This window comes from Salmo salar, chromosome 12, assembly GCF_965601325.2.
Source record: "Salmo salar chromosome 12, fSalSal1, whole genome shotgun sequence".
Taxonomy (NCBI): Eukaryota; Metazoa; Chordata; class Actinopteri; order Salmoniformes; family Salmonidae; genus Salmo; species Salmo salar.
In genome coordinates, this window is record NC_138302.1 from 63,477,020 (window position 1) to 63,495,664 (window position 18,645).

The following is an 18,645-nucleotide window of genomic DNA, read 5'->3' on the forward strand; positions in this document are numbered from 1 at the left end:
ATATAGAAAATGCACTGCAGGCTCAAGTCAGAGGGCAGAATGATTTTCTTTGACGGGGTACAGGATTTCTTTTGCCAGATTTTTAGATATGTTTCTGCTTACAATTTCCAACATTTTCGTAAGCTATTTTTTATTCAACTTGTCTAGTTAGATATATGCAGCTTCTCTTCTATCATTAAATGTTGGCATAACATTTTCTGTATTCTCTGCTTCTTTCGCAGAGCAAAGACGTTTAAGGACAAAAAAGTACCAAAAAAATAAAATAATGAAATGAAATGTATGAAATGTATGCATTCACTACTGTAAGTCGCTCTGGATAAGAGCGTCTGCTAAATGACTAAAATGTAAATGTAAATGTAAATAACATTTCTCCAGAATAATGTTGCAGGAATGCTAATCTTATCTGTTCCTAACTTCAGAAACGATTTCAGAACAATACAAATTATGTAAACATTATTAAAGTGACCAGTGATCAATATACATGTATATAGGGCAGCAGTCTCTAAGGTCCAGGGTAGAATACCGGGTGGTAGCCGGCTAGTGACAGTGTCTAAAGTGCAAGGCAGGGTACCGGGCAGATGCCAGCTAGTGATGACTGTTCAACAGTCGGAAGGCTTGGAGATAGATGCTTTTTAATTCTCTCTGTCCCAGCTTTGATACTACCTGTACTGTCTTTGCCTGCTAGATTGTAGCAGGGTGAACAGGCTGTGGCTCGGGTGGCTTTGGTCCTTGATGATATTCTTGACCTTCCTGTGACACTGGGTGCTGTAGATGTCCTGGAGGGCAGGCAGTGTGCACCCGGTAATGCGTTAGGCTGACCACACCACCCTCTGGAGAGCCCTGCGGTTGCGGACGGTGCAGTTGCTGTACCAGGTGGTGATACAGTCCGACAGAATGCTCTTGATGTTGCATCTGTAGGTTTTTGTGAGGGTGTTAGGGGCCAAGCCAAATGTATTCAGCCTCCTGAGCTTGAACATGCTGTTGAACATGCTGAGGTTGAACATTCTGTAACATGCTGTTACCCCTTCTTCACCACGGTGTCTGTGTGGAGGGACCATTTCAGGTCCTCAGTGATGTGCACGCCGAGGAATTTGAAGCTTTTGACCCTCTACACTGTTGCCCATCGATGTGTATGGGGGCGTGCTCTCTCTGCTCTCTCTTGTAGTCCACGATCAGCTCCTTTGTTTTGTTGAGGGAGAGGTTCATCAGGGATCTCACCTCCTCACTGTAGGCTGTCTCAGCGTTGTTGGTAATCAGGCCTGCCACTGTTGTCATCAGCAAACTTGATATTGAGTTGGAGACGTGCATAGCCATGCAGTCATGGATGTACGGGAGAGGGCTGAGAACACACCCCTGTGGGGCCCCCGTGTTGAGAATTAGTGTGGCAGAGGTGTTGTTGCTTACCTTCACCACCTGGGGTTGGCCCGTCAGGAAGTCAAGGACCCAGTTGCACAGGGAGGGCTTCAGACCCAGGACCCTGAGCTTAGTGATGAGCTTGGAGGGCACTATGGTGTTGAAGGCTGAGCTGTAGTCAATGAACAGGATTCTCACATAGGTATTCATCTTGTCCAGGTGGGATAGGGCAGTTTGCAGTGCAATGGCAATTGCGTTGTCCGTGGATCTGTTGCAACAGTATGCAAATTGTAGTGTGTCAGGTAAGGTGTAGGTGATATTGCCCTTAACTAGCCTCTCAACACTTCTTGATGACAGAAGTGAGTGCTAGCGGGCGATGGGCATTTAGTTCAGTTAGCTTCACTTTCTTGGGTACAGGAACAATGGTGGATATCTTGATGCAAGTGGGGACAACAGACTGGGATAGGGAAAGATTGAATATGTCCATAAACACTCCAGCCAGCTGGTCTGCACATGCTCTTAGGATGTGGCTTGGGATGCCGTCTGGCCCGGCAGCATTGCAAGCCAGATGGTTAACACACTTGAATGTCTTACTCGCTTTGGCCACAGAGATTGGGAGCATACTGTCCTCGTGAGCGGTGATGGGCTAGCTCGTCGTCTCTGTGTTTTCCTCAAAGCCGGCGAAGAAGGTGTTTTGCTTGTCCGAGAGTGAGGCATCGGTGTCCGTGACATGGCTGGCTTTCCTTTTATAATCCGTGATTTTCTGGAGTCCCTGCCACAAATGTGTCTTGTGTCTGAGCCGTTGAATTGCGACTCCACTTTGTCCCTGTACTGTTGTTTTGCCTCTTTGATTGGCTTACCGAGGTCATAACTGATCTGTTTGTATACGTACATGTTCCCAGTCACCTTGGTGTGATTAAATGTGGTAGTTTTCGCATTCAGTTTTGTGTGAATGATGCCATCCATCCACAGTTTTTTTGTTTGGGTGAGTTCTAATCGTCACAGTAGGAACAACATCCTCTATGCACTTCTTTACAAAACCAGTTAGTGTGTACGTCAATACTATTCCAGAGGCGACCAAGAACATTTCCCAGTCCCCGTGATCAAAACAATCCTAAAGCACACATTCCGATTGGTCAGAACAACATTGAACAGTCTTTACCATGGTTGATTCCTGTTTAAGTTTCTGCCTATAGGAGCAGGATGGAGGCGTGATCTGATTTGCCAAAAGGGGGCCGGGAGAGGGCCTTGTAGCCATACCGGAATGGAGAGTAACAATGGTCAAGCGTGTTCTCTCCACGTGTAGCTCCACGTGTAGCACATGTGTTGGTAGAATTTAGAGAGCGTTTTCCTCAGATTTCCTTTTTTAAATTCCCCAGCAACAATAAATGCGGCCTCAGGATATGCGGTTTCCAGTTTGTGCAAAGTCCAGTGTAGTTCATTTAGAGCCGTCACAGTGTCGGCTTGACGGCAATGTACATGGCAGTGACAATAACCAAAGACAATTATCTCAGGAGGTAATGCTGTCTGCATTTGATGGTGAGGTATTCCAGATCGGGAGAGAAAAAGGACTTGAGTTCCTGTACGTTACTACATTCACACCATGAGTTGTTAATCATGAGACATACCCCTCAACCTTTGTTTTTCCCGGAGAGTTCTTTCTGTGCGCACGATGTATGGAGAACCCCGCTGGCTGTATGGACGGGGACAATATATCTGCAGAGAATCATGATTTTCTTAAACAGAGTTTGTTACAGTCCCTTTTGTCTACTTTAAAATAATCGGAATTGGTGGATGGTTTGCTTGCTGCCCGAGCCTGATTAGAACCTCACCTCTCCGCATACAAGGCATAAAGCTTATGTTACAAGTATTAAAAAGCATTACAAAGCATACTTCTAGGCATATACAGTACCAGTCAAAAGTTTGGACACACCTACTCATTCAAGGGTTTCTCTTTATTTTTACTATTTTCTACGTTGTAAAATAATACTGAAGACATCAAAACTGAAATAACACATATGGAATCATGTAGCAACCAAAAAAGTGTTAAACAAATCAAAATATATTTGAGATTTTTCAAAGTAGTCACCCTTTTCCTTGACAGCTTTGCACACTCTGTTCACCCAGCTGCCATCTAGCAGATGGAGACCATACAGATGTATCAAAGCCGGGACCGAGAAACTGTTTTACCCACTTTATATGTATATACTCTATTCTAGCCATGGCTCATCCTCATGGATTATGTATGTATTGTATTGCTAGATGTTACTGCACTGTTGGAGCTAGAAACATAAGCATGTTGCTGCACCTGCGATAACATCTGGTAGGTTAAGAGCGTTGGGACAGTAATCAAAAGATCACTGGTTCGAATCCCCAAGCCTAATGGGTGAAAAATCTGTGGACGTGCCCTTGAGCAAGGCACTTAACCCAAATTGCTCCTGTAAGTTGTTCTGGATAAGAGCGTCTGCTAAATGACCAAAATGTAAAATCGGCAAATCTATGTAGACGACCAATAAACTTTGATTTATTGAGTTTTTCTACCACAACCACTAAGCCATTAATTCCATAAGGTTCCCACTGTCTTATGAAGATGGGAAAAGTATCACTCTGTACTTGTTGGAGACAATTGTATGTCCGAAATCGGATCATTTCCTAAATTCTTCAAAAGAAATGAAAGAGCTTTATGCCTCATCTTTCTTTCAAGCACCAGTGCAAAGATAGCATTTTTTTTTTAAAATACATTCTGACATGTTCAGTTCACTTGCTATATTGTATGTACTTCGCCACCATGGCCTTTTTTGCCTTTACTTCCCTTATCTCACCTCATTTGCTCACATTGTATATAGACGTATTTTTCTACTGTATTATTGACTGTATGTTTGTTTTACTCCATGTGTAACACTGTGTTGTTGTATGTGTCAAACTGCTTTGCTTTATTTTGGCCAGGTCGCAATTGTAAATGAGAACTTGTTCTCAACTTGCCTACCTGGTTAAATAAAGGTGAAATAAAATACATGTAGAAATATTTTTGGGGGATTGATGGTAACACTACATTAAGGTTCATCCTTTTTAGCTACTGTAATTATCCAATAAAACATTTGAAAACATAATAGCATTGCTAACAAAGTCTCTTCACACAGTTGATGATAGTGGGAGGGGCTGGTTTGTAGCCTCCCTATGATCAGAGGTGAGAGGCAAGTTTATGGTAATTAAGGGTCCAAGACTCTTTTATAGGGAATCAGAATCCTACCACAAGTCTCTCTGGGTGTGTTGTTGGGTTCTTAAGACTAGGATAAGGAACTGGGCAGAGAAAGGACACACAACCACGCACAATGAGGACTTTACTAGCAGTACTGGTGTTGGCTATCTCATCAGCAGCTTTAGAAGCAAGTGAGTATATATGGATTACTTTCTAAATTACTCCATCCCCTCTTTCTTGAGTTATGTGCAGTGTTGGACAGGAGATGGGGCTGAGGTAGAATGAATTGAAATAATCTCACTGAGTATTGCTAAGTTTTATTTTACCTTTATTTAGCTAGGCAAGTCAGTTAAGAACAAATTCTTATTTTCAATGACAGCCTAGGAACAGTGGGTTAACTGCCTTGGGGATTCAAACTTGCAACCTTTCGGTTACTAGTCCAAAGCTCTAACCACTAGGCTACGCTGCCTCCCCATGTATTCACTGAGCAATGTCATTTGTGCAAACATTCCCTTCTAGTAGTGAAATGTTTGTTCTATATTTCCCCAAAATATAAACTAATTGCATTTGACTAATCAATACATATGATATAACTTGTCTGAGGATCTGTCAATCATCATATTATTAATGAGAAACAATAACAATTCATTATATGGTTGTTTACACGCTAATGGTACTTGGACAAGCTCAACAAACATAAATAATAGTGAGTAAGTGATCTCCCTCATATCTTGAACGTAGTTTTTTCTCTGGTTTCCTTTATTCTGAGGGTCTTTATAGAAACAGCTCTAATGCCTGAACTTTGTATTTTGTATTGCCATTGAAATGGATTAATAATAATCTATGCATTACTGCCTCCTCAATATACTGCATATATACTCAAAAAATATCTGCATATAGTAAAACGTTTCAATACTTGATGAATATACAGGACCACCAGTGTCTGAAATTACAACATTTTCAAAGAGTGTAGTATACCGGTATAATCTTGTAAATAACACAATTTTGAGCAGTTCAACTTTAAACTGTGGAGAATTTAATTAAGAAGATCCTGAGTCAATTCACATTAATTTTTAAGCTTCGACATGAGCTCATCATGCTATTCATTTTGGAAGTACATTTAGGGATTAATCAAATGTGAAATTCTGTAGACCGAAAAAAATGTTTTTGCCGTGCCTTGTCTACATTAATCTCACATTAGCAAGAATTCCGCCACTCTGTAATATACAGTAGGATAGCATGTCTATTAACTACTGACAGGGTGGGCCACAGATTACATGCTTGTAATCAAGAATAGCGCAATCACATGCCAAGTTGGTCTCCAAACCCTAAAACTCTTCTGTGCATCCTGTAGTTTCAATAGTAAGGTGAACATTTTCTCAGCTCTCAACAATAGAACAGAATAACTATATTTTTTCCCTGAGGAAACATTAGTACTAAAGTTGGTGTTTCACTATCAATCATGAGGTTCAAAGTGTTATCTACCAATGTGTTGCATTTAATGGATATCCAAACCAAACCACAAGCTGTAATTCACTTGGTAGGAGATATCGATCTTTTCATTAGCAATCAGTTTGAAGTGTGACTATGTGATTAATGACTGCACATGATAATGATATTATGGCTTGTCATTATGAGTGAGTTATTTTAGAAGATGCATTCCTGGGATTGTTGAAGCTGAATATGATAGTACTGTATATGCCAAGGGGAATACAAGGGGCTCATAATAACAGAAGATAATGTAGTTGTTGCGGTTTCCTAAATCCTGAACTTGCACCTTATGATACATAATCACGATTTCAGTCATATAACACACACTAGCGTGCGCACACACTCGTATGTGTGACATGCACACACAAATACACACACAGCGGTAGCAGAGTGAGCCCGCCCTGATGTCTGAACTCCACAGAGGGTCTCCTCCTTCCAGCATTTGGGATTACGGCTGCCTGTGCTCAATTGACAGTCACATGAAAGGGATTGACGGGGATTGCAGGGGCCGTGTGACTCGCCTGGAACCTCCACCTTGCTCTTTATTTCTGCTATTTTCTACATTGTAGAATAATAGTGAAGACATCAAAACTATGAAATGGCACATATTAAATCATGTAGTAACCAAAAAAGTGTTAAACAAATCAAAATATATTTGAGATTCTTCAAAGTAGCCATGATGACAACTTTTCACACTTGGCATTCTCTCAACCAGCTTCATGAGGTAGTGCCTTAACAGGTGTGTCTTGATTAATTTGTGGAATTTCTTTCCTTATTGCATTTGAGCCAATCAGTTGTGTTGTGACAAGGTAGGGGTGGTATACAGAAGATAGCCCTATTTGGTAAAAGACCAAGTCCATATTATGGCAAGAACAGCTCAAATAAGCAAAGAGAAAGACTTTAAGACACGTTTCTTCAAGTGCAGTCACAAAAACCATCAAGTGCTATGATGAAACTGGCTCTCATGAGGACCGCCACAGGAAAGGAAGACCCAGAGTTACCTCTGCTGCAGAGGATAAGTTCATTAGAGTTACCAGCCTCAGAAATCGGCAATTAACTACACCTCAGATTGCAGCCAAAATAAATGCTTCACAGAGTTCAAGTAACAGACACATCTCAACATCAACTGTTCAGAGGAGACTGCATGAATCAGGCCTTCATGGTCGAATTGCTGCAAAGAAACCACTACTAAAGAAAACCAATAATAAGAAGAGATGTGCTTGGGCCAAGAAACACGAGCAATGGACCTTAAACCGGTGGAAATCTGTCCTTTTTGAGTCCAGATTTGAGATTTTTGGTTCCAACTGCCGTGTCTTTGTGAGACGCAGAGTAGGTGAATGGATGATCTCCACATGTGTAGTTCCCACCGTGAAGCATGGAGGAGGAGGTGTGACGGTGTGGGGATGCTTTGCTGGTGACGCTGTCTGTGGACAATGACCCAAAACACACCTGCAGGCTGTGCAAGGGATATTTTACCAAGGCGAGTGATGGAGTGCTGCATCAGATGACCTGGCATCCACAACCACTCGACCTCAACCCAATTGAGATGGTTTGGGATGAGTTGGACCTCAGAGTGAAGGAAAAGCAGCCAACAAGTGCTCAGCAAATGTGGGAACTCCTTCAAGACTGTTGGAAAAGCATTTCTCATGAAGCTGGTTGAGAGAATGCCAAGAGTGTGCAAAGCTGTCATCAAGGCAAAGGGTGGCTACTTTGAAGAATATCTATTATCAAATATATTTTTATTTGATTAACACTTTTTTGGTTACTACATGATTCCATGTGTGTTATTTCATAGTTTTCATGTCTTCACTATTAATCTACAATGTAGAAAATAGTCAAAATAAAGAAAAACCCTTGAATGAGTACGTGTGTCCAAACTTTTGACTGGTACTGTATGTCAAAGTGTGATCAACAAAAACATTGTTTCAATTAGGAGAACGAAAGAAAAAGTACCCTAAAACTTCAACCCTTTCTTTTTTCAGAGCGTAAAACACATTTCACACGCTACCGCTCATGGAACTCACAAATGTATCCCGTGTGGAAAGATGGGGACTCCCGATACAGAGACTGTTGGACTGGTGGGTTCTCACTTTACTGCACATTTTTTTATAGACCAATCAACTTCTATTGAAACATTTACCTCTTTCTATTGATGCATTTATCACTGTCTGTCACCAGGTGGCGAAGTTACATTTGATGTGAAAAACGATGCACCCACCCTAACTGGCTCAAAGACAACCTTTAACATCGACCTTCGCCTCCCATCAAACCAGACAGCACGTCCTGATGGACAGGTGGTGTGGGTGCGTAACTGCACTGTCAATGGTGAGCTCTCCTTTCAAATTCAACCGCTATACCATCGACCCCACAGTTTTTTTTGTTTGTCGTATAGGCCTACAGTCTTTTTCTAGTGTTCCTAACCTTTTATGTTACACTGGGTGTGATCCTCTTCTCCTACAGGAACACAGTACCGTCAGGGCCAGGCTGTGTACCCCGACCAGGTCTCTGATCCTTCAGGAGAGTACAGTGGTGTCTTCCCTGATGGCACCCCCTTCACTGGGACAGCAGACAGGAAACCCCACTACGTGTTTGTGTGGAAGACATGGGGTAAAAACAAGCTCTTTCATTTACAGACATTGATGTGAGAAAGTGCTAACACAATAACTCAATGCTTTCTGGTATTGACAAAGCTGTGCGCAGTGTGCGCTGTGAAATCATTCCTTTGAGGGTTGAAAGGAGTAGTAAAGCGGCTGCTGTTCCTCTGAGCTTTGTCAACTGTAGGTTTGATCATCAGGCCATTCAGTTAAGTTGTATAACCGTTGCTGTGTTTTCTAACTACTGCTGCTTTGTATCCCAGGACGTTACTGGCAGGTGGCAGGTGGGCCCTCCTCTTCTCTCACCATCGGCACAGACAATGTGCCCCTAGGCTCTTACAACATGGAGGTAGTCATCTACCACTGCCGTGGCAAGGACAAGTTCATCCCTCTGGGCTACGCCTCCACAACCTTCTCCATCACAGGTGGGCAGCTGTTTAAGAGGAGACACTTGCCAAATTTAAATGCACAAAGTATTATTTTAAACAGCAAATCAATTAACCCTAATTTGACTTTGAATTTAGTCTCACAATCTTTCACAACATTAACTTGACATGTTTTGCCTTGTGCCTCCCCAGACCAGATCCCCTTCACGGTGTCGCTAACCCAAATTAACGATGTGAACCAGGCTGACCAGAGCTTCATCCAGAACCAGGCCATTGTCTTCAGCATCAGCCTCCACGACCCCAGCCAGTACCTCAGCACCTCAGACGTCACCTTTAACTGGGACTTTGGTGACAACAGCGGCACCCTTATCTCCAGGGAGCGCCAGGTCACACACATGTACCTCACCGCTGGCACCTACAGGCCTCAGGTGGTCCTGTTGGCAAGCATCCCCAACGGCTGTGACACACCTGCAGACCCCACCACTGCTAACCCCACTGGTGAGAGACATTATTTTCTATTTTACAGCGCATCCATTTATCAGATCCAATATTTCCTTTACCAAAGTCAATTCATATTCTGTGCATATGACATACGTAACAGTTGTAAGTAAAATGTGTTGTTTTTGTGTTTTCAACCAGTGTTAGCCGGAGCCCCTGCCATGGTTGTGGTGGTCTCTACCCCAGGGGCAGCTCCAGCTGACATCGCCCTGGATCTACTCGCCTCTGACGTTGCCCCTGCAGAGGATGCAGATGCAGTTGGAGCCGATGACACAGATGCAGCCGAAACCACTGCCGAAGGCACAGCCTCAGAGGGAGTCGAGGTGGTTGCCTCAGTGGCCCCTGCGGCAGAGGATGCCACCGTTGTCCCAGCAGCAGAAGATCCAGCTGTTGTCCCGGCAACAGAGGACAATGCCGCTGTCCCTGCAGTAGAAGCCGATGCCACAGCAGAAGACATGGCTGCTCCAGCCGTTGAGGACCCCGCCGCTGTCCTGGCTGTGGAGGGAGCCGCAACTGTCCCCGTCGCTCCAGCAACTGAAGTGGTAGAGGCTACGGCCGCAGATGTTCCCGTCATCGACGCTGCTGCTTCAGTAGCTCCAGTTGGAGAGGAGGCCATAGTGGGCCTGGTGGCCACAGTCCTCCCAGAGATCCCAGTCGTAGCCACCGTTGCCGCCACGGCGGAGGAGGCCTTGGTTGCCGATACTGGAGTGGAGGTTGTGGCTGCTACAGAGGTGGCCCAGGCTGAGATGGTGGCCCCTGCTGCTAACGTCATTGTTCCTGCCGAGACAGAGGCTGCCGCTGTGGTGGAGGTGGTGCCAGCTGAACGTGCTCTTGAGTCCGAGGCAGCGCTAGAGGCAGAGGTCGTAGAGACTGTGAATGAGGTTGCAGCTGACGACACTGCCGGTGATCACTTACTTAGTTACTTACTCATTCTATATATAAACAAAAACACTTAGTCAATAATGTCTTTTCATAATATTAATAACTTACTGTGTCTTTGTTTTCTTCAGTGCCAGCAGCAGTGACTGCTCCAGTGGAGAGTGAGGTAGCAGCAGAGGCTGAGATAGAGTCAGGCACAGAGACACAGGTGGTTCTTGTTGTGGCTAAAAGGCAGGTTCCGGAACTTACAGCAACTGACAACTGTATGATCTACCGCTACGGCTCCTTCTCGACCTCAGTGGATGTCGTCCGTAAGTCCACATATGTCCAGATACTGTTGACGTGTTTTCAATACAGTCGCAGCTGAGATGTAAAATGCAGGTGACGGTTGATCTCATTTCTCAGAGGGTATTGAGAGTGTGGAGATCACCCAGGTGGCCAACGTGGTGTCTCTGGCCACTGAGGTGGTGCAGAATGCTGTGGACCTGACCATCACCTGCCAGGGGAGGTGAGTAGCCAGCCAGCAGTGGAGACACGACCCAAGGGACCGTGCACATTCTATTGAAATTAGCATTTTGAACATTGCCATCCCCTGCACTTCATATCTCCACCTTCTCTTTACTTAGCCTGCCCAATGAAGTGTGTACCATTATCTCGGACGCAGACTGCATCACGCCTGTGGAGACCGTTTGTAACAACGTGACACCCTCCCCAGATTGTCAGATGATACTTCGCCAGTTTTTCAACGAATCTGGAGTGTTCTGCATCAATGTGTCCCTGACAAATGATGTTAGTCTGGCTGTGGCAAGTGCTAAAGTCAGTGTGACAGTGGGTGAGTGAAATTTAATGAACAACCGTACATAAAGCTTTATGAATTTCAAAAAACGGTTTTATATTACATTTCACTGATCTGCGGAGTGTACTGTACCATACCTTCCTCATACTGTGTGTTGTGGTTGCAGGCTCCAACTCCTCCACAGCAGGCACTGTGGCCGCGGTTCTGGGTGTCATGGTCCTTGTCTGTGTCGTTGGTGCCATTGCTTTTACCTACAAGTGAGTGAAAGACAGTTCTAACCACCGTAAACGTTGCATGATGCAATGAAAGTCACACACTTCCTGGTTTCTCCAAATTGATACTTGATTTTTGATCCACAAAAATGATTGACCCATAGTGGTCCTATAAAAAAAAGATCCCATGCTATTATTATGTGCAGTCTTTTATATAAATCACATCTTATTTTTTTTAAACTCTACAATGAATGTCAGCTAACTTGTGTTTTCCAACCAGGCGGTTTAAGCAGTATCGCCCACTGAGGGAGGACTCCACAGGTGGCAGCATGGGCAGCTCTGGAATCACGTCTGTGCCGATGCTGCTGTGGAATCTTCTGAGCCGACAGACACCAGGAGAAAGAAGCCCACTGCTTCAGAACTCTCAGAACCATCTGCACTGATACAGCACACACCCATGCATGTAAATATCCCTGAGACACACACATCCACTCAGCATGCATGTGTACCCATAAAGACACATACTGTACACTTACAGACTCAGACACTCAGCCACCCTAATGCGGAGGCAAACTGCAACAAGAACAAGCAATATAAAGCAGTTGTATTCTGTATTGTTACACTGAAAGCAAATTTAATAAAAACCATCATGTATTGCTAATGTTTTTCAACATAGAACAAAAAAGAAACCCCCAAAGGCAAAATTAACGTTTGTTTCTGGCATTGCATTACTTGTGACAAAATATTATATTTATTTTGACCCACATACTTTTTTATTTAAGAAAAAGAAAAACGGATTAAAGTTGTCAAAATTTTTATAATTTATGCTGTACTTTTTGTGTACTTGTTACGCACTCTTCTTTAGAATGTAATCATAAGTCTTTTAAGCTTCCAACATATTAATTTGCTTTGCTAACTGGTCTAATTTGAATTGCCAATAACATCGCAGCACTTTTGTTTTTATAACATATTTAGTGTCACCTCAAAAGGAAGTATTTAAATTTCAGTGGCGTAAGAATTTTCAGCTATACCTCACAATTATAACGTTCCTAGTCCTAACTAATCTTGCATCCTTGATTTTGTCCTCCATGCCCTTACGGTTGAGTGGTTTATTTTATATATATATATGTAAGTGGCTTATTGTTGAAATGTAAAGTCTATTCAACATTTAACTATTATGGGTTTTATCATTACATAGCCACGAATAAAGAGAAGGAACCCATTCCTGAAGTAGCACAGAGGTTTGGTCACAGGGTGTCTTGGTAGAAATACTGTAACATTAAAAGGAATTGATTGAAGTCTAAGGAAAATATAGGCATTGAAAGGAATTAGGTTAAGTCCAAGTAAGTTAAGGAAAATTATCTCAAGACTGAATAGAGCTCTAATTGTCATCACATTCAATACTGAAGCGTCCTCTTCTTATTGTAAACCAGTTGCTGTCCAAGGTAAGATTGTTTTTCTCAGAACGCTCATTAAATATAAATTACAAGCTATTGCTTTTATGTTATATTTTTCAGATTTAAAAAAAGAATAGCAGGAAATTATAAAGGAAATTATCTCAGGGATTCTTGAATTTCGGGACTATCCTTGTCTGACAGCAAAACTTTCCTTGAAAGTTTCAATATTATTAATTTCCATGTAGGCTTTATTCCTGGAAATGCCCTTGTCCGGAGCAAAGGATCCCAATTTCAAATTCTCCAAAAAAGTGTTCTAAAAACTGTCCATTATGGATTTTAACAGAAAAATTATCTTCTGTAGTTTTCTAGCAATAGCCCTCTGTGACTAAAGTATATCTATATCAAAACTGTGATTCCAAAAAGATGTCTGAATTTAAAATGTATTAAATTGAGATTATGTGTCACTGATCTACACACAATACCCCATAATGTCAAAGTGGAAGTATTTTATTTTAGACATTTATTAAAAAAAATGTCAAGCTGATGTCACTGTTGTCGTATGAAAGAGACCAAGGCGCAGCATGCGTATCGTTCCCCATCTTTATTTCTATGTGAAACTATGCAAGACAGACAATAAACAAAAACTACAAACCGTGACGAAGCGGTGCTACATGCATAAACTCAAAATAATATCCCACAAACACTAGTGGGAAAAACAACAACTTAAATATGATCCCCAATTAGAGACAACGATGACCAGCTGCCTCTAATTGGGAATCATACGAAAACCCCAACCTAGAAAGAATAACCTAGAACACAACATAGAAAATGTAAACTAGACAAAACCCTAACATAGAAAAAAGAACCTAGAACACAACATAGAAAATGTAAACTAGACAAAAAAACCAACGTAGAAAAAAGAAACTAGAACCAAACATAGAACTAAATAAACTCGACAAAACCCCCCAGTCACGCCCCTGACCTACTCTACCATAGAAAAATACGAGCTCTCTATGGTCAGGACATGACAGCTGAACTGTATTGAGTCAATAAGTATTCAACTCCTTTGTTATAGCAAACCCAAATAAGTCCAGGAGTAAAAATGTGCTTAACATATTGCATAATAAGTTCCAGGTACTCATTCCGTGTTCAATAATAGTGGTTAAAATGTTTTTTGAAAGCTACCTCATCTCTGTACCCCACACACATACAATTATCTGTAAGGTAGTAGTGAATTTCAAACACAGATTCAACCACGAAGACCAGGGAGGTTTTCAATGCCTCGCAAAGAAGGGCACCGATTGGTAGATGTCTAAAAAAAAATGTAAATGCTCTGGCACCCCAATGGTGGAACAAGCTCCCTCACGACGCCAGGACAGCGGAGTCAATCACCACCTTCCGGAGACACCTGAAACCCCACCTCTTTAAGGAATACCTGGGATAGGATAAAGTAATCCTTCTAACCCCCCCTTAAAAGATTTAGATGCACTATTGTAAAGTGGTTGTTCCACTGGATATCATAAGGTGAATGCACCATTTTGTAAGTCGCTCTGGATAAGAGCGTCTGCTAAATGACTTAAATGTAAATGTAAAAGCAGACGCTAAATATCCCTTTGAGCATGGTGACGTTATTAATTAGGCTTTGGACAGTGTATCAATACACCCAGTCACAACAAAGATATAGGCATCCTTCCCCGCCCTGAGAGGAAGGAAGTTGCTCAGGGATTTCACCATGAGGCCAATGGTGATTTTAAAATAGTTAGAGTTTAATGGTTGTGATATGAGAAAACTGAGGATGGATCAACAACATTGTAGTTACTATACAATACTAACCTAATTGACAGAGTGAAAAGAAGCAAGCCTGTACATAATACAAATATTCCAAAACATGGATCCTGTTTGCAACAAGGCACTAATGTAATACTGCAAAAAATGTTGCAAATAAATGTACTTTTTGTCCTGAATTAAAAGTGTTATGTTGAGGCAAATCCAACACAACACATCACTGAGTACCACTCTTCATATTTTCAAGCATGGTGGTGGCTGCATCATGTTATGGGTATACTTGTCATCGGCACGGACTGGGGAGTTTTTTGGGATAAAAATAAACAGAAAACAGCTATCAGCACAGGCAAAATCCTACAGGATAATCTGGTTCAGTCTGCTTTCCAACAGACACTGGGAGACGAAGTCACCTTTCAGCAGGAAAATAACCTAAAACACAAGGCCAAATCTACACTGGAGTTGCTTACCAAGATGACATTGAATGTTACTGAGTGGCTTAGTTACAGTTTTTACTTAAATCGGCTTGAAAAATCTATTTCAAGAATTGTCTAGCAATGATCAACAATTAACTTGACAGAGCTTCAATAATTTTTTTAAGAATAATGGGCAAAATGTTGTACAATCCAGGTGTGCAAAGCTCTTAGAGACTTAACCAAAAAGACTCACAGATGTAATCAACGCCAAAGGTTGCTTCTGCAAAGTATTGACTCAGGTGTGTGAATACTTATGTAAGTGAGATATTTCTTAATTTCATTGTCAATAAATTAGCAGAAAAATTCTAAAACATGTTCTCACTTTGTCATTATGGGGTCTTGTGTGTAGATGGGTGAGAATGTATTTTATTTTATTTGAATTCGGGCTTTAACAACAAAATGTGGAATAAGTGAAGGGGTATGAATACTTTCTGAAAGCACTGTATACCATAACGACCCCTTATTCCTGTCCTCATTACATGTAATGCAACAAGACCACTCATGGTCTGGAAAGTTCTCTACCTTTGATAGATTTAAACAAACAATATTGGAATCACCATGGTCACAAGTTCACAACCATAAACTGTAAACTCCATCTGCCTGACAGAATACACATTTTGGTTCAAATATGTTACATTTAATTAGGTTTTAGAATCATAAAGCAATTGAGAAAAAAAAGTTGCTGCTGTGTATACCACTTGAATGAAGAAGAAGAAAACATTTTTGTCAACTCTGTCAGAGTGTTGAAATATCTGATCGAATGGTTATGTTTTTTGGGGGGGATTTTCAACTGTCACTGATGGCTAACCCCTTTAAGATCTTTTTTAAACAACATTTATAAAGCGAACACTATCCATTACGTCTAGCACAGCAAATACTTCAATTGTTTAAGCATATGTTAGAGAACAGTGAAAAAATGTGGTTCAAATATGTTACATTTAATTAGGTTTTAGAGTCATAAAGCAACTGAGAAAAAAACGAAGTTGCTGCTGTGTATACCATTTACGTGAAGAATTATTCTTTTTTATTTATCAACCCTGTCAGAGGGCTGAAATATCTGATCGAATGGCTATGTTTTTATTGGGGATTTTCAACTGTCACTGATGGCTAACCCCCTTAAGATATTTTTTTTCTGCAATATTGTGAAGAAAACATTTTTTTTCACTGTTCTGTAACATAACATACCCGCTCCTCCGCTCTCTCCACTGGCTTCCAGTTGAAGCTCGCATCCGCTACAAGACCATGATGATTGCCTACGGAGCTGTGAAGGGAACGGCACCTCCATACCTTCAGGCTCTGATCAGGCCCTACACCCAAACAAGGGCACTGCGTTCATCCACCACTGGCCTGCTGGCCCCCCTACCTCTGAGGAAGCACAGTTCCCGCTCAGCCCAGTCAAAACTGTTTGCTGCTCTGGCACCCCAATGGTGGAACAAGCTCCCTCACGACGCCAGGACAGCGGAGTCAATCACCACCTTCCGGAGACACCTGAAACCCCACCTCTTTAAGGAATACCTAGGATAGGATAAAGTAATCCTTCTAACCCCCCCCCCCCCCCCCCCCCCTAAAAGATTTAGATGCACTATTGTGAAGTGGTTGTTCCACTGGATATCATAAGGTGAATGCACCATTTTGTAAGTCGCTCTGGATAAGAGCGTCTGCTAAATGACTTAAATGTAAATGTAAATGTAAATGTAAATATGCTTAAACAATTGAAGTATTTGTTGTGCTAGACCTAATGGTTAATGTTTGCTTTATAAACGTTGTTTAATGTTCCACATCTAGAAAAACATGCCAAACGGTAACCAAATTAACCCTGGAGCATTAGTGCTATAAAACAAAACAAAAAGAAGTTTAGAGATTTGCATTACATATTTTAATAATCTAATGTTAGAATGAAACAATCAAGGCCTTTAAACATTTGTGGACAGTAAATGAAGTTCACATATGCTGAGCACTTGTTGGCTGCTTTTCCTTCACTCTGCAGTCCAACTCATCCCAAACCATCTCAATTGGGTTGAAGTCGAGTGATTGTGGAGGCCAGGTCATCTGATGCAGCCCTCTCCTTCTTGGTCAAATAGCCTTTACACAGCCTGGAGGTGTGTTGAGTCATTGGCCTGTTGAAAAACAAATTATAGTACCACTAAGTGCAAACCAGATGGGATGGCTTATCGCTGCAGAACGCTGTCGTAGCCATGCTGGTTAGGTGTGCCTTGAATTCTAAATACATTACTGACAGTGTCACCAGCAAACCACCTCCACCATCACATGTCCTCCTCCATGCTTCACGGTTGGTACCATCCATTCACCTACTCTGCGTCTCAGAAAGACACGGCAGTTGGAACCAAAAATCTCAAATTTGGACTCAACAAAATCAAATTCCAGATTTCCACCGGTCTAATGTCCATTGCTAGTGTTTCTTAGCCAAAGCAAGTCTCTTCTTCTCATTGGTGTCCTTTAGTAGTGGTTTCTTTGCAGCAATTTGACCATGAAGGCCTGATTTACAGTCTCCTGTGAACAGTTGACGTTGAGATGTGTCTGTTACTTGAAATCTGTGAAGCATTTATTTCGGCTGCAATTCAAGAGGCTGGTAACTCTAACTTATTCTCTGCAGCAGAGGTAACTCTGGGTCTTCCTTTCCTGTGGCGGTCCTCATGAGAGCCAGTTTCATCATAGCGCTTGATGGTTTTTGCGACTGCACTTGAAGAAATGTGTCTTAAAGTAATGATGGACTGTCGTTTCTCTTTTCTTATTTGAGCTGTTCTTGCCATAATATGGACTTGGTCTTCTCCAAATAGGGCTATCTTCTGTAAAATTCTGAAACTTAACTTTTAACAAGACACACCTGTTAATTGAAATGCATTCCAGGTGACTACCTCATGAAGCTGGTTGAGAGAATGCCAAGAGTGTGCAAAGCTGTCATTTTTTTATTTAACTAGGCAAGTCAGTTTAGAACAAATTCCTATTTACAATGATGGCCAACCCCGGCCAAACCCTGCCCTAACCCGGACGACGCTGGGCGAATTGTGTGCATAGCTATGGGACTCCCGATCACGGCCGATTGTGATACAGTCCAGGATCGAACCAGGGCCTGTAGTGACACCTCTAGCACTGCGATGCAGTGCCTTAGACCACTGTACCGCTCAGGAGCCTCAGTCATCAAGGCGAAGGGTGGCTACTTTGAAGAATCTGAAATATAACATATATTTAGATTTGTTTTTCACTTTATTTCATAGTTTTGATGTCTTCCTTATTATTCAACAATGCAGAAATTATTAAAAATAAAGAAAAACCCTGGAATGAGTAGGTGTGTCCAAACTTTTGACTGGTACTGTATGTTTATGAATGCTTGTCCCATATTGTCTCTGAACCTTTGACTCTCGCTCTATCACAATGCCAGACATTGTTGAGACTCTGCTGCCGTTGCTTAGCAACGCCACCCATGTGCATCGGCGTGTGGTGGCCCAGTTGGTGGCGATGGGACTGGTGTACAGTGTAAAAGACATGAAGAAACAGAGGTCAGTCAGTGTTCCATATGTGTTAGTTCATAGTTATTCTACAATGTAGAAAATACTGTAGTAA

The 18,645-nt window shown here is 42.0% G+C and overlaps 1 protein-coding gene across 1 annotated transcript; it reads left to right on the plus strand.

Moving 5' to 3' along the window:
• Nucleotides 1-4,612: 4,612 nt before the first annotated feature.
• Nucleotides 4,613-12,069, plus strand: LOC106565496 (melanocyte protein PMEL). Its single transcript, XM_014132714.3, has 12 exons — nt 4,613-4,743; nt 8,026-8,121; nt 8,222-8,368; nt 8,504-8,650; nt 8,901-9,062; nt 9,216-9,521; nt 9,663-10,424; nt 10,532-10,711; nt 10,806-10,908; nt 11,027-11,232; nt 11,363-11,453; nt 11,689-12,069. Exons 1-12 carry the CDS (start codon nt 4,686-4,688, stop codon nt 11,849-11,851), a joined length of 2,421 nt encoding a protein of 806 aa, XP_013988189.3. The 5' UTR covers nt 4,613-4,685; the 3' UTR covers nt 11,852-12,069.
• Nucleotides 12,070-18,645: the final 6,576 nt, after the last annotated feature.

Excerpts from the sequence above, each read along its gene's own strand:
- LOC106565496 (XM_014132714.3), top strand. The coding sequence starts at position 4,686 with ATGAGGACTTTACTAGCAGTACTGGTGTTGGCTATCTCATCAGCAGCT. Across the intron at positions 10,425-10,531 it reads TGCAGCTGACGACACTGCCG|TGCCAGCAGCAGTGACTGCT; the intron begins GTGATCACTTAC and ends TGTTTTCTTCAG. Across the intron at positions 11,233-11,362 it reads TAAAGTCAGTGTGACAGTGG|GCTCCAACTCCTCCACAGCA; the intron begins GTGAGTGAAATT and ends TTGTGGTTGCAG.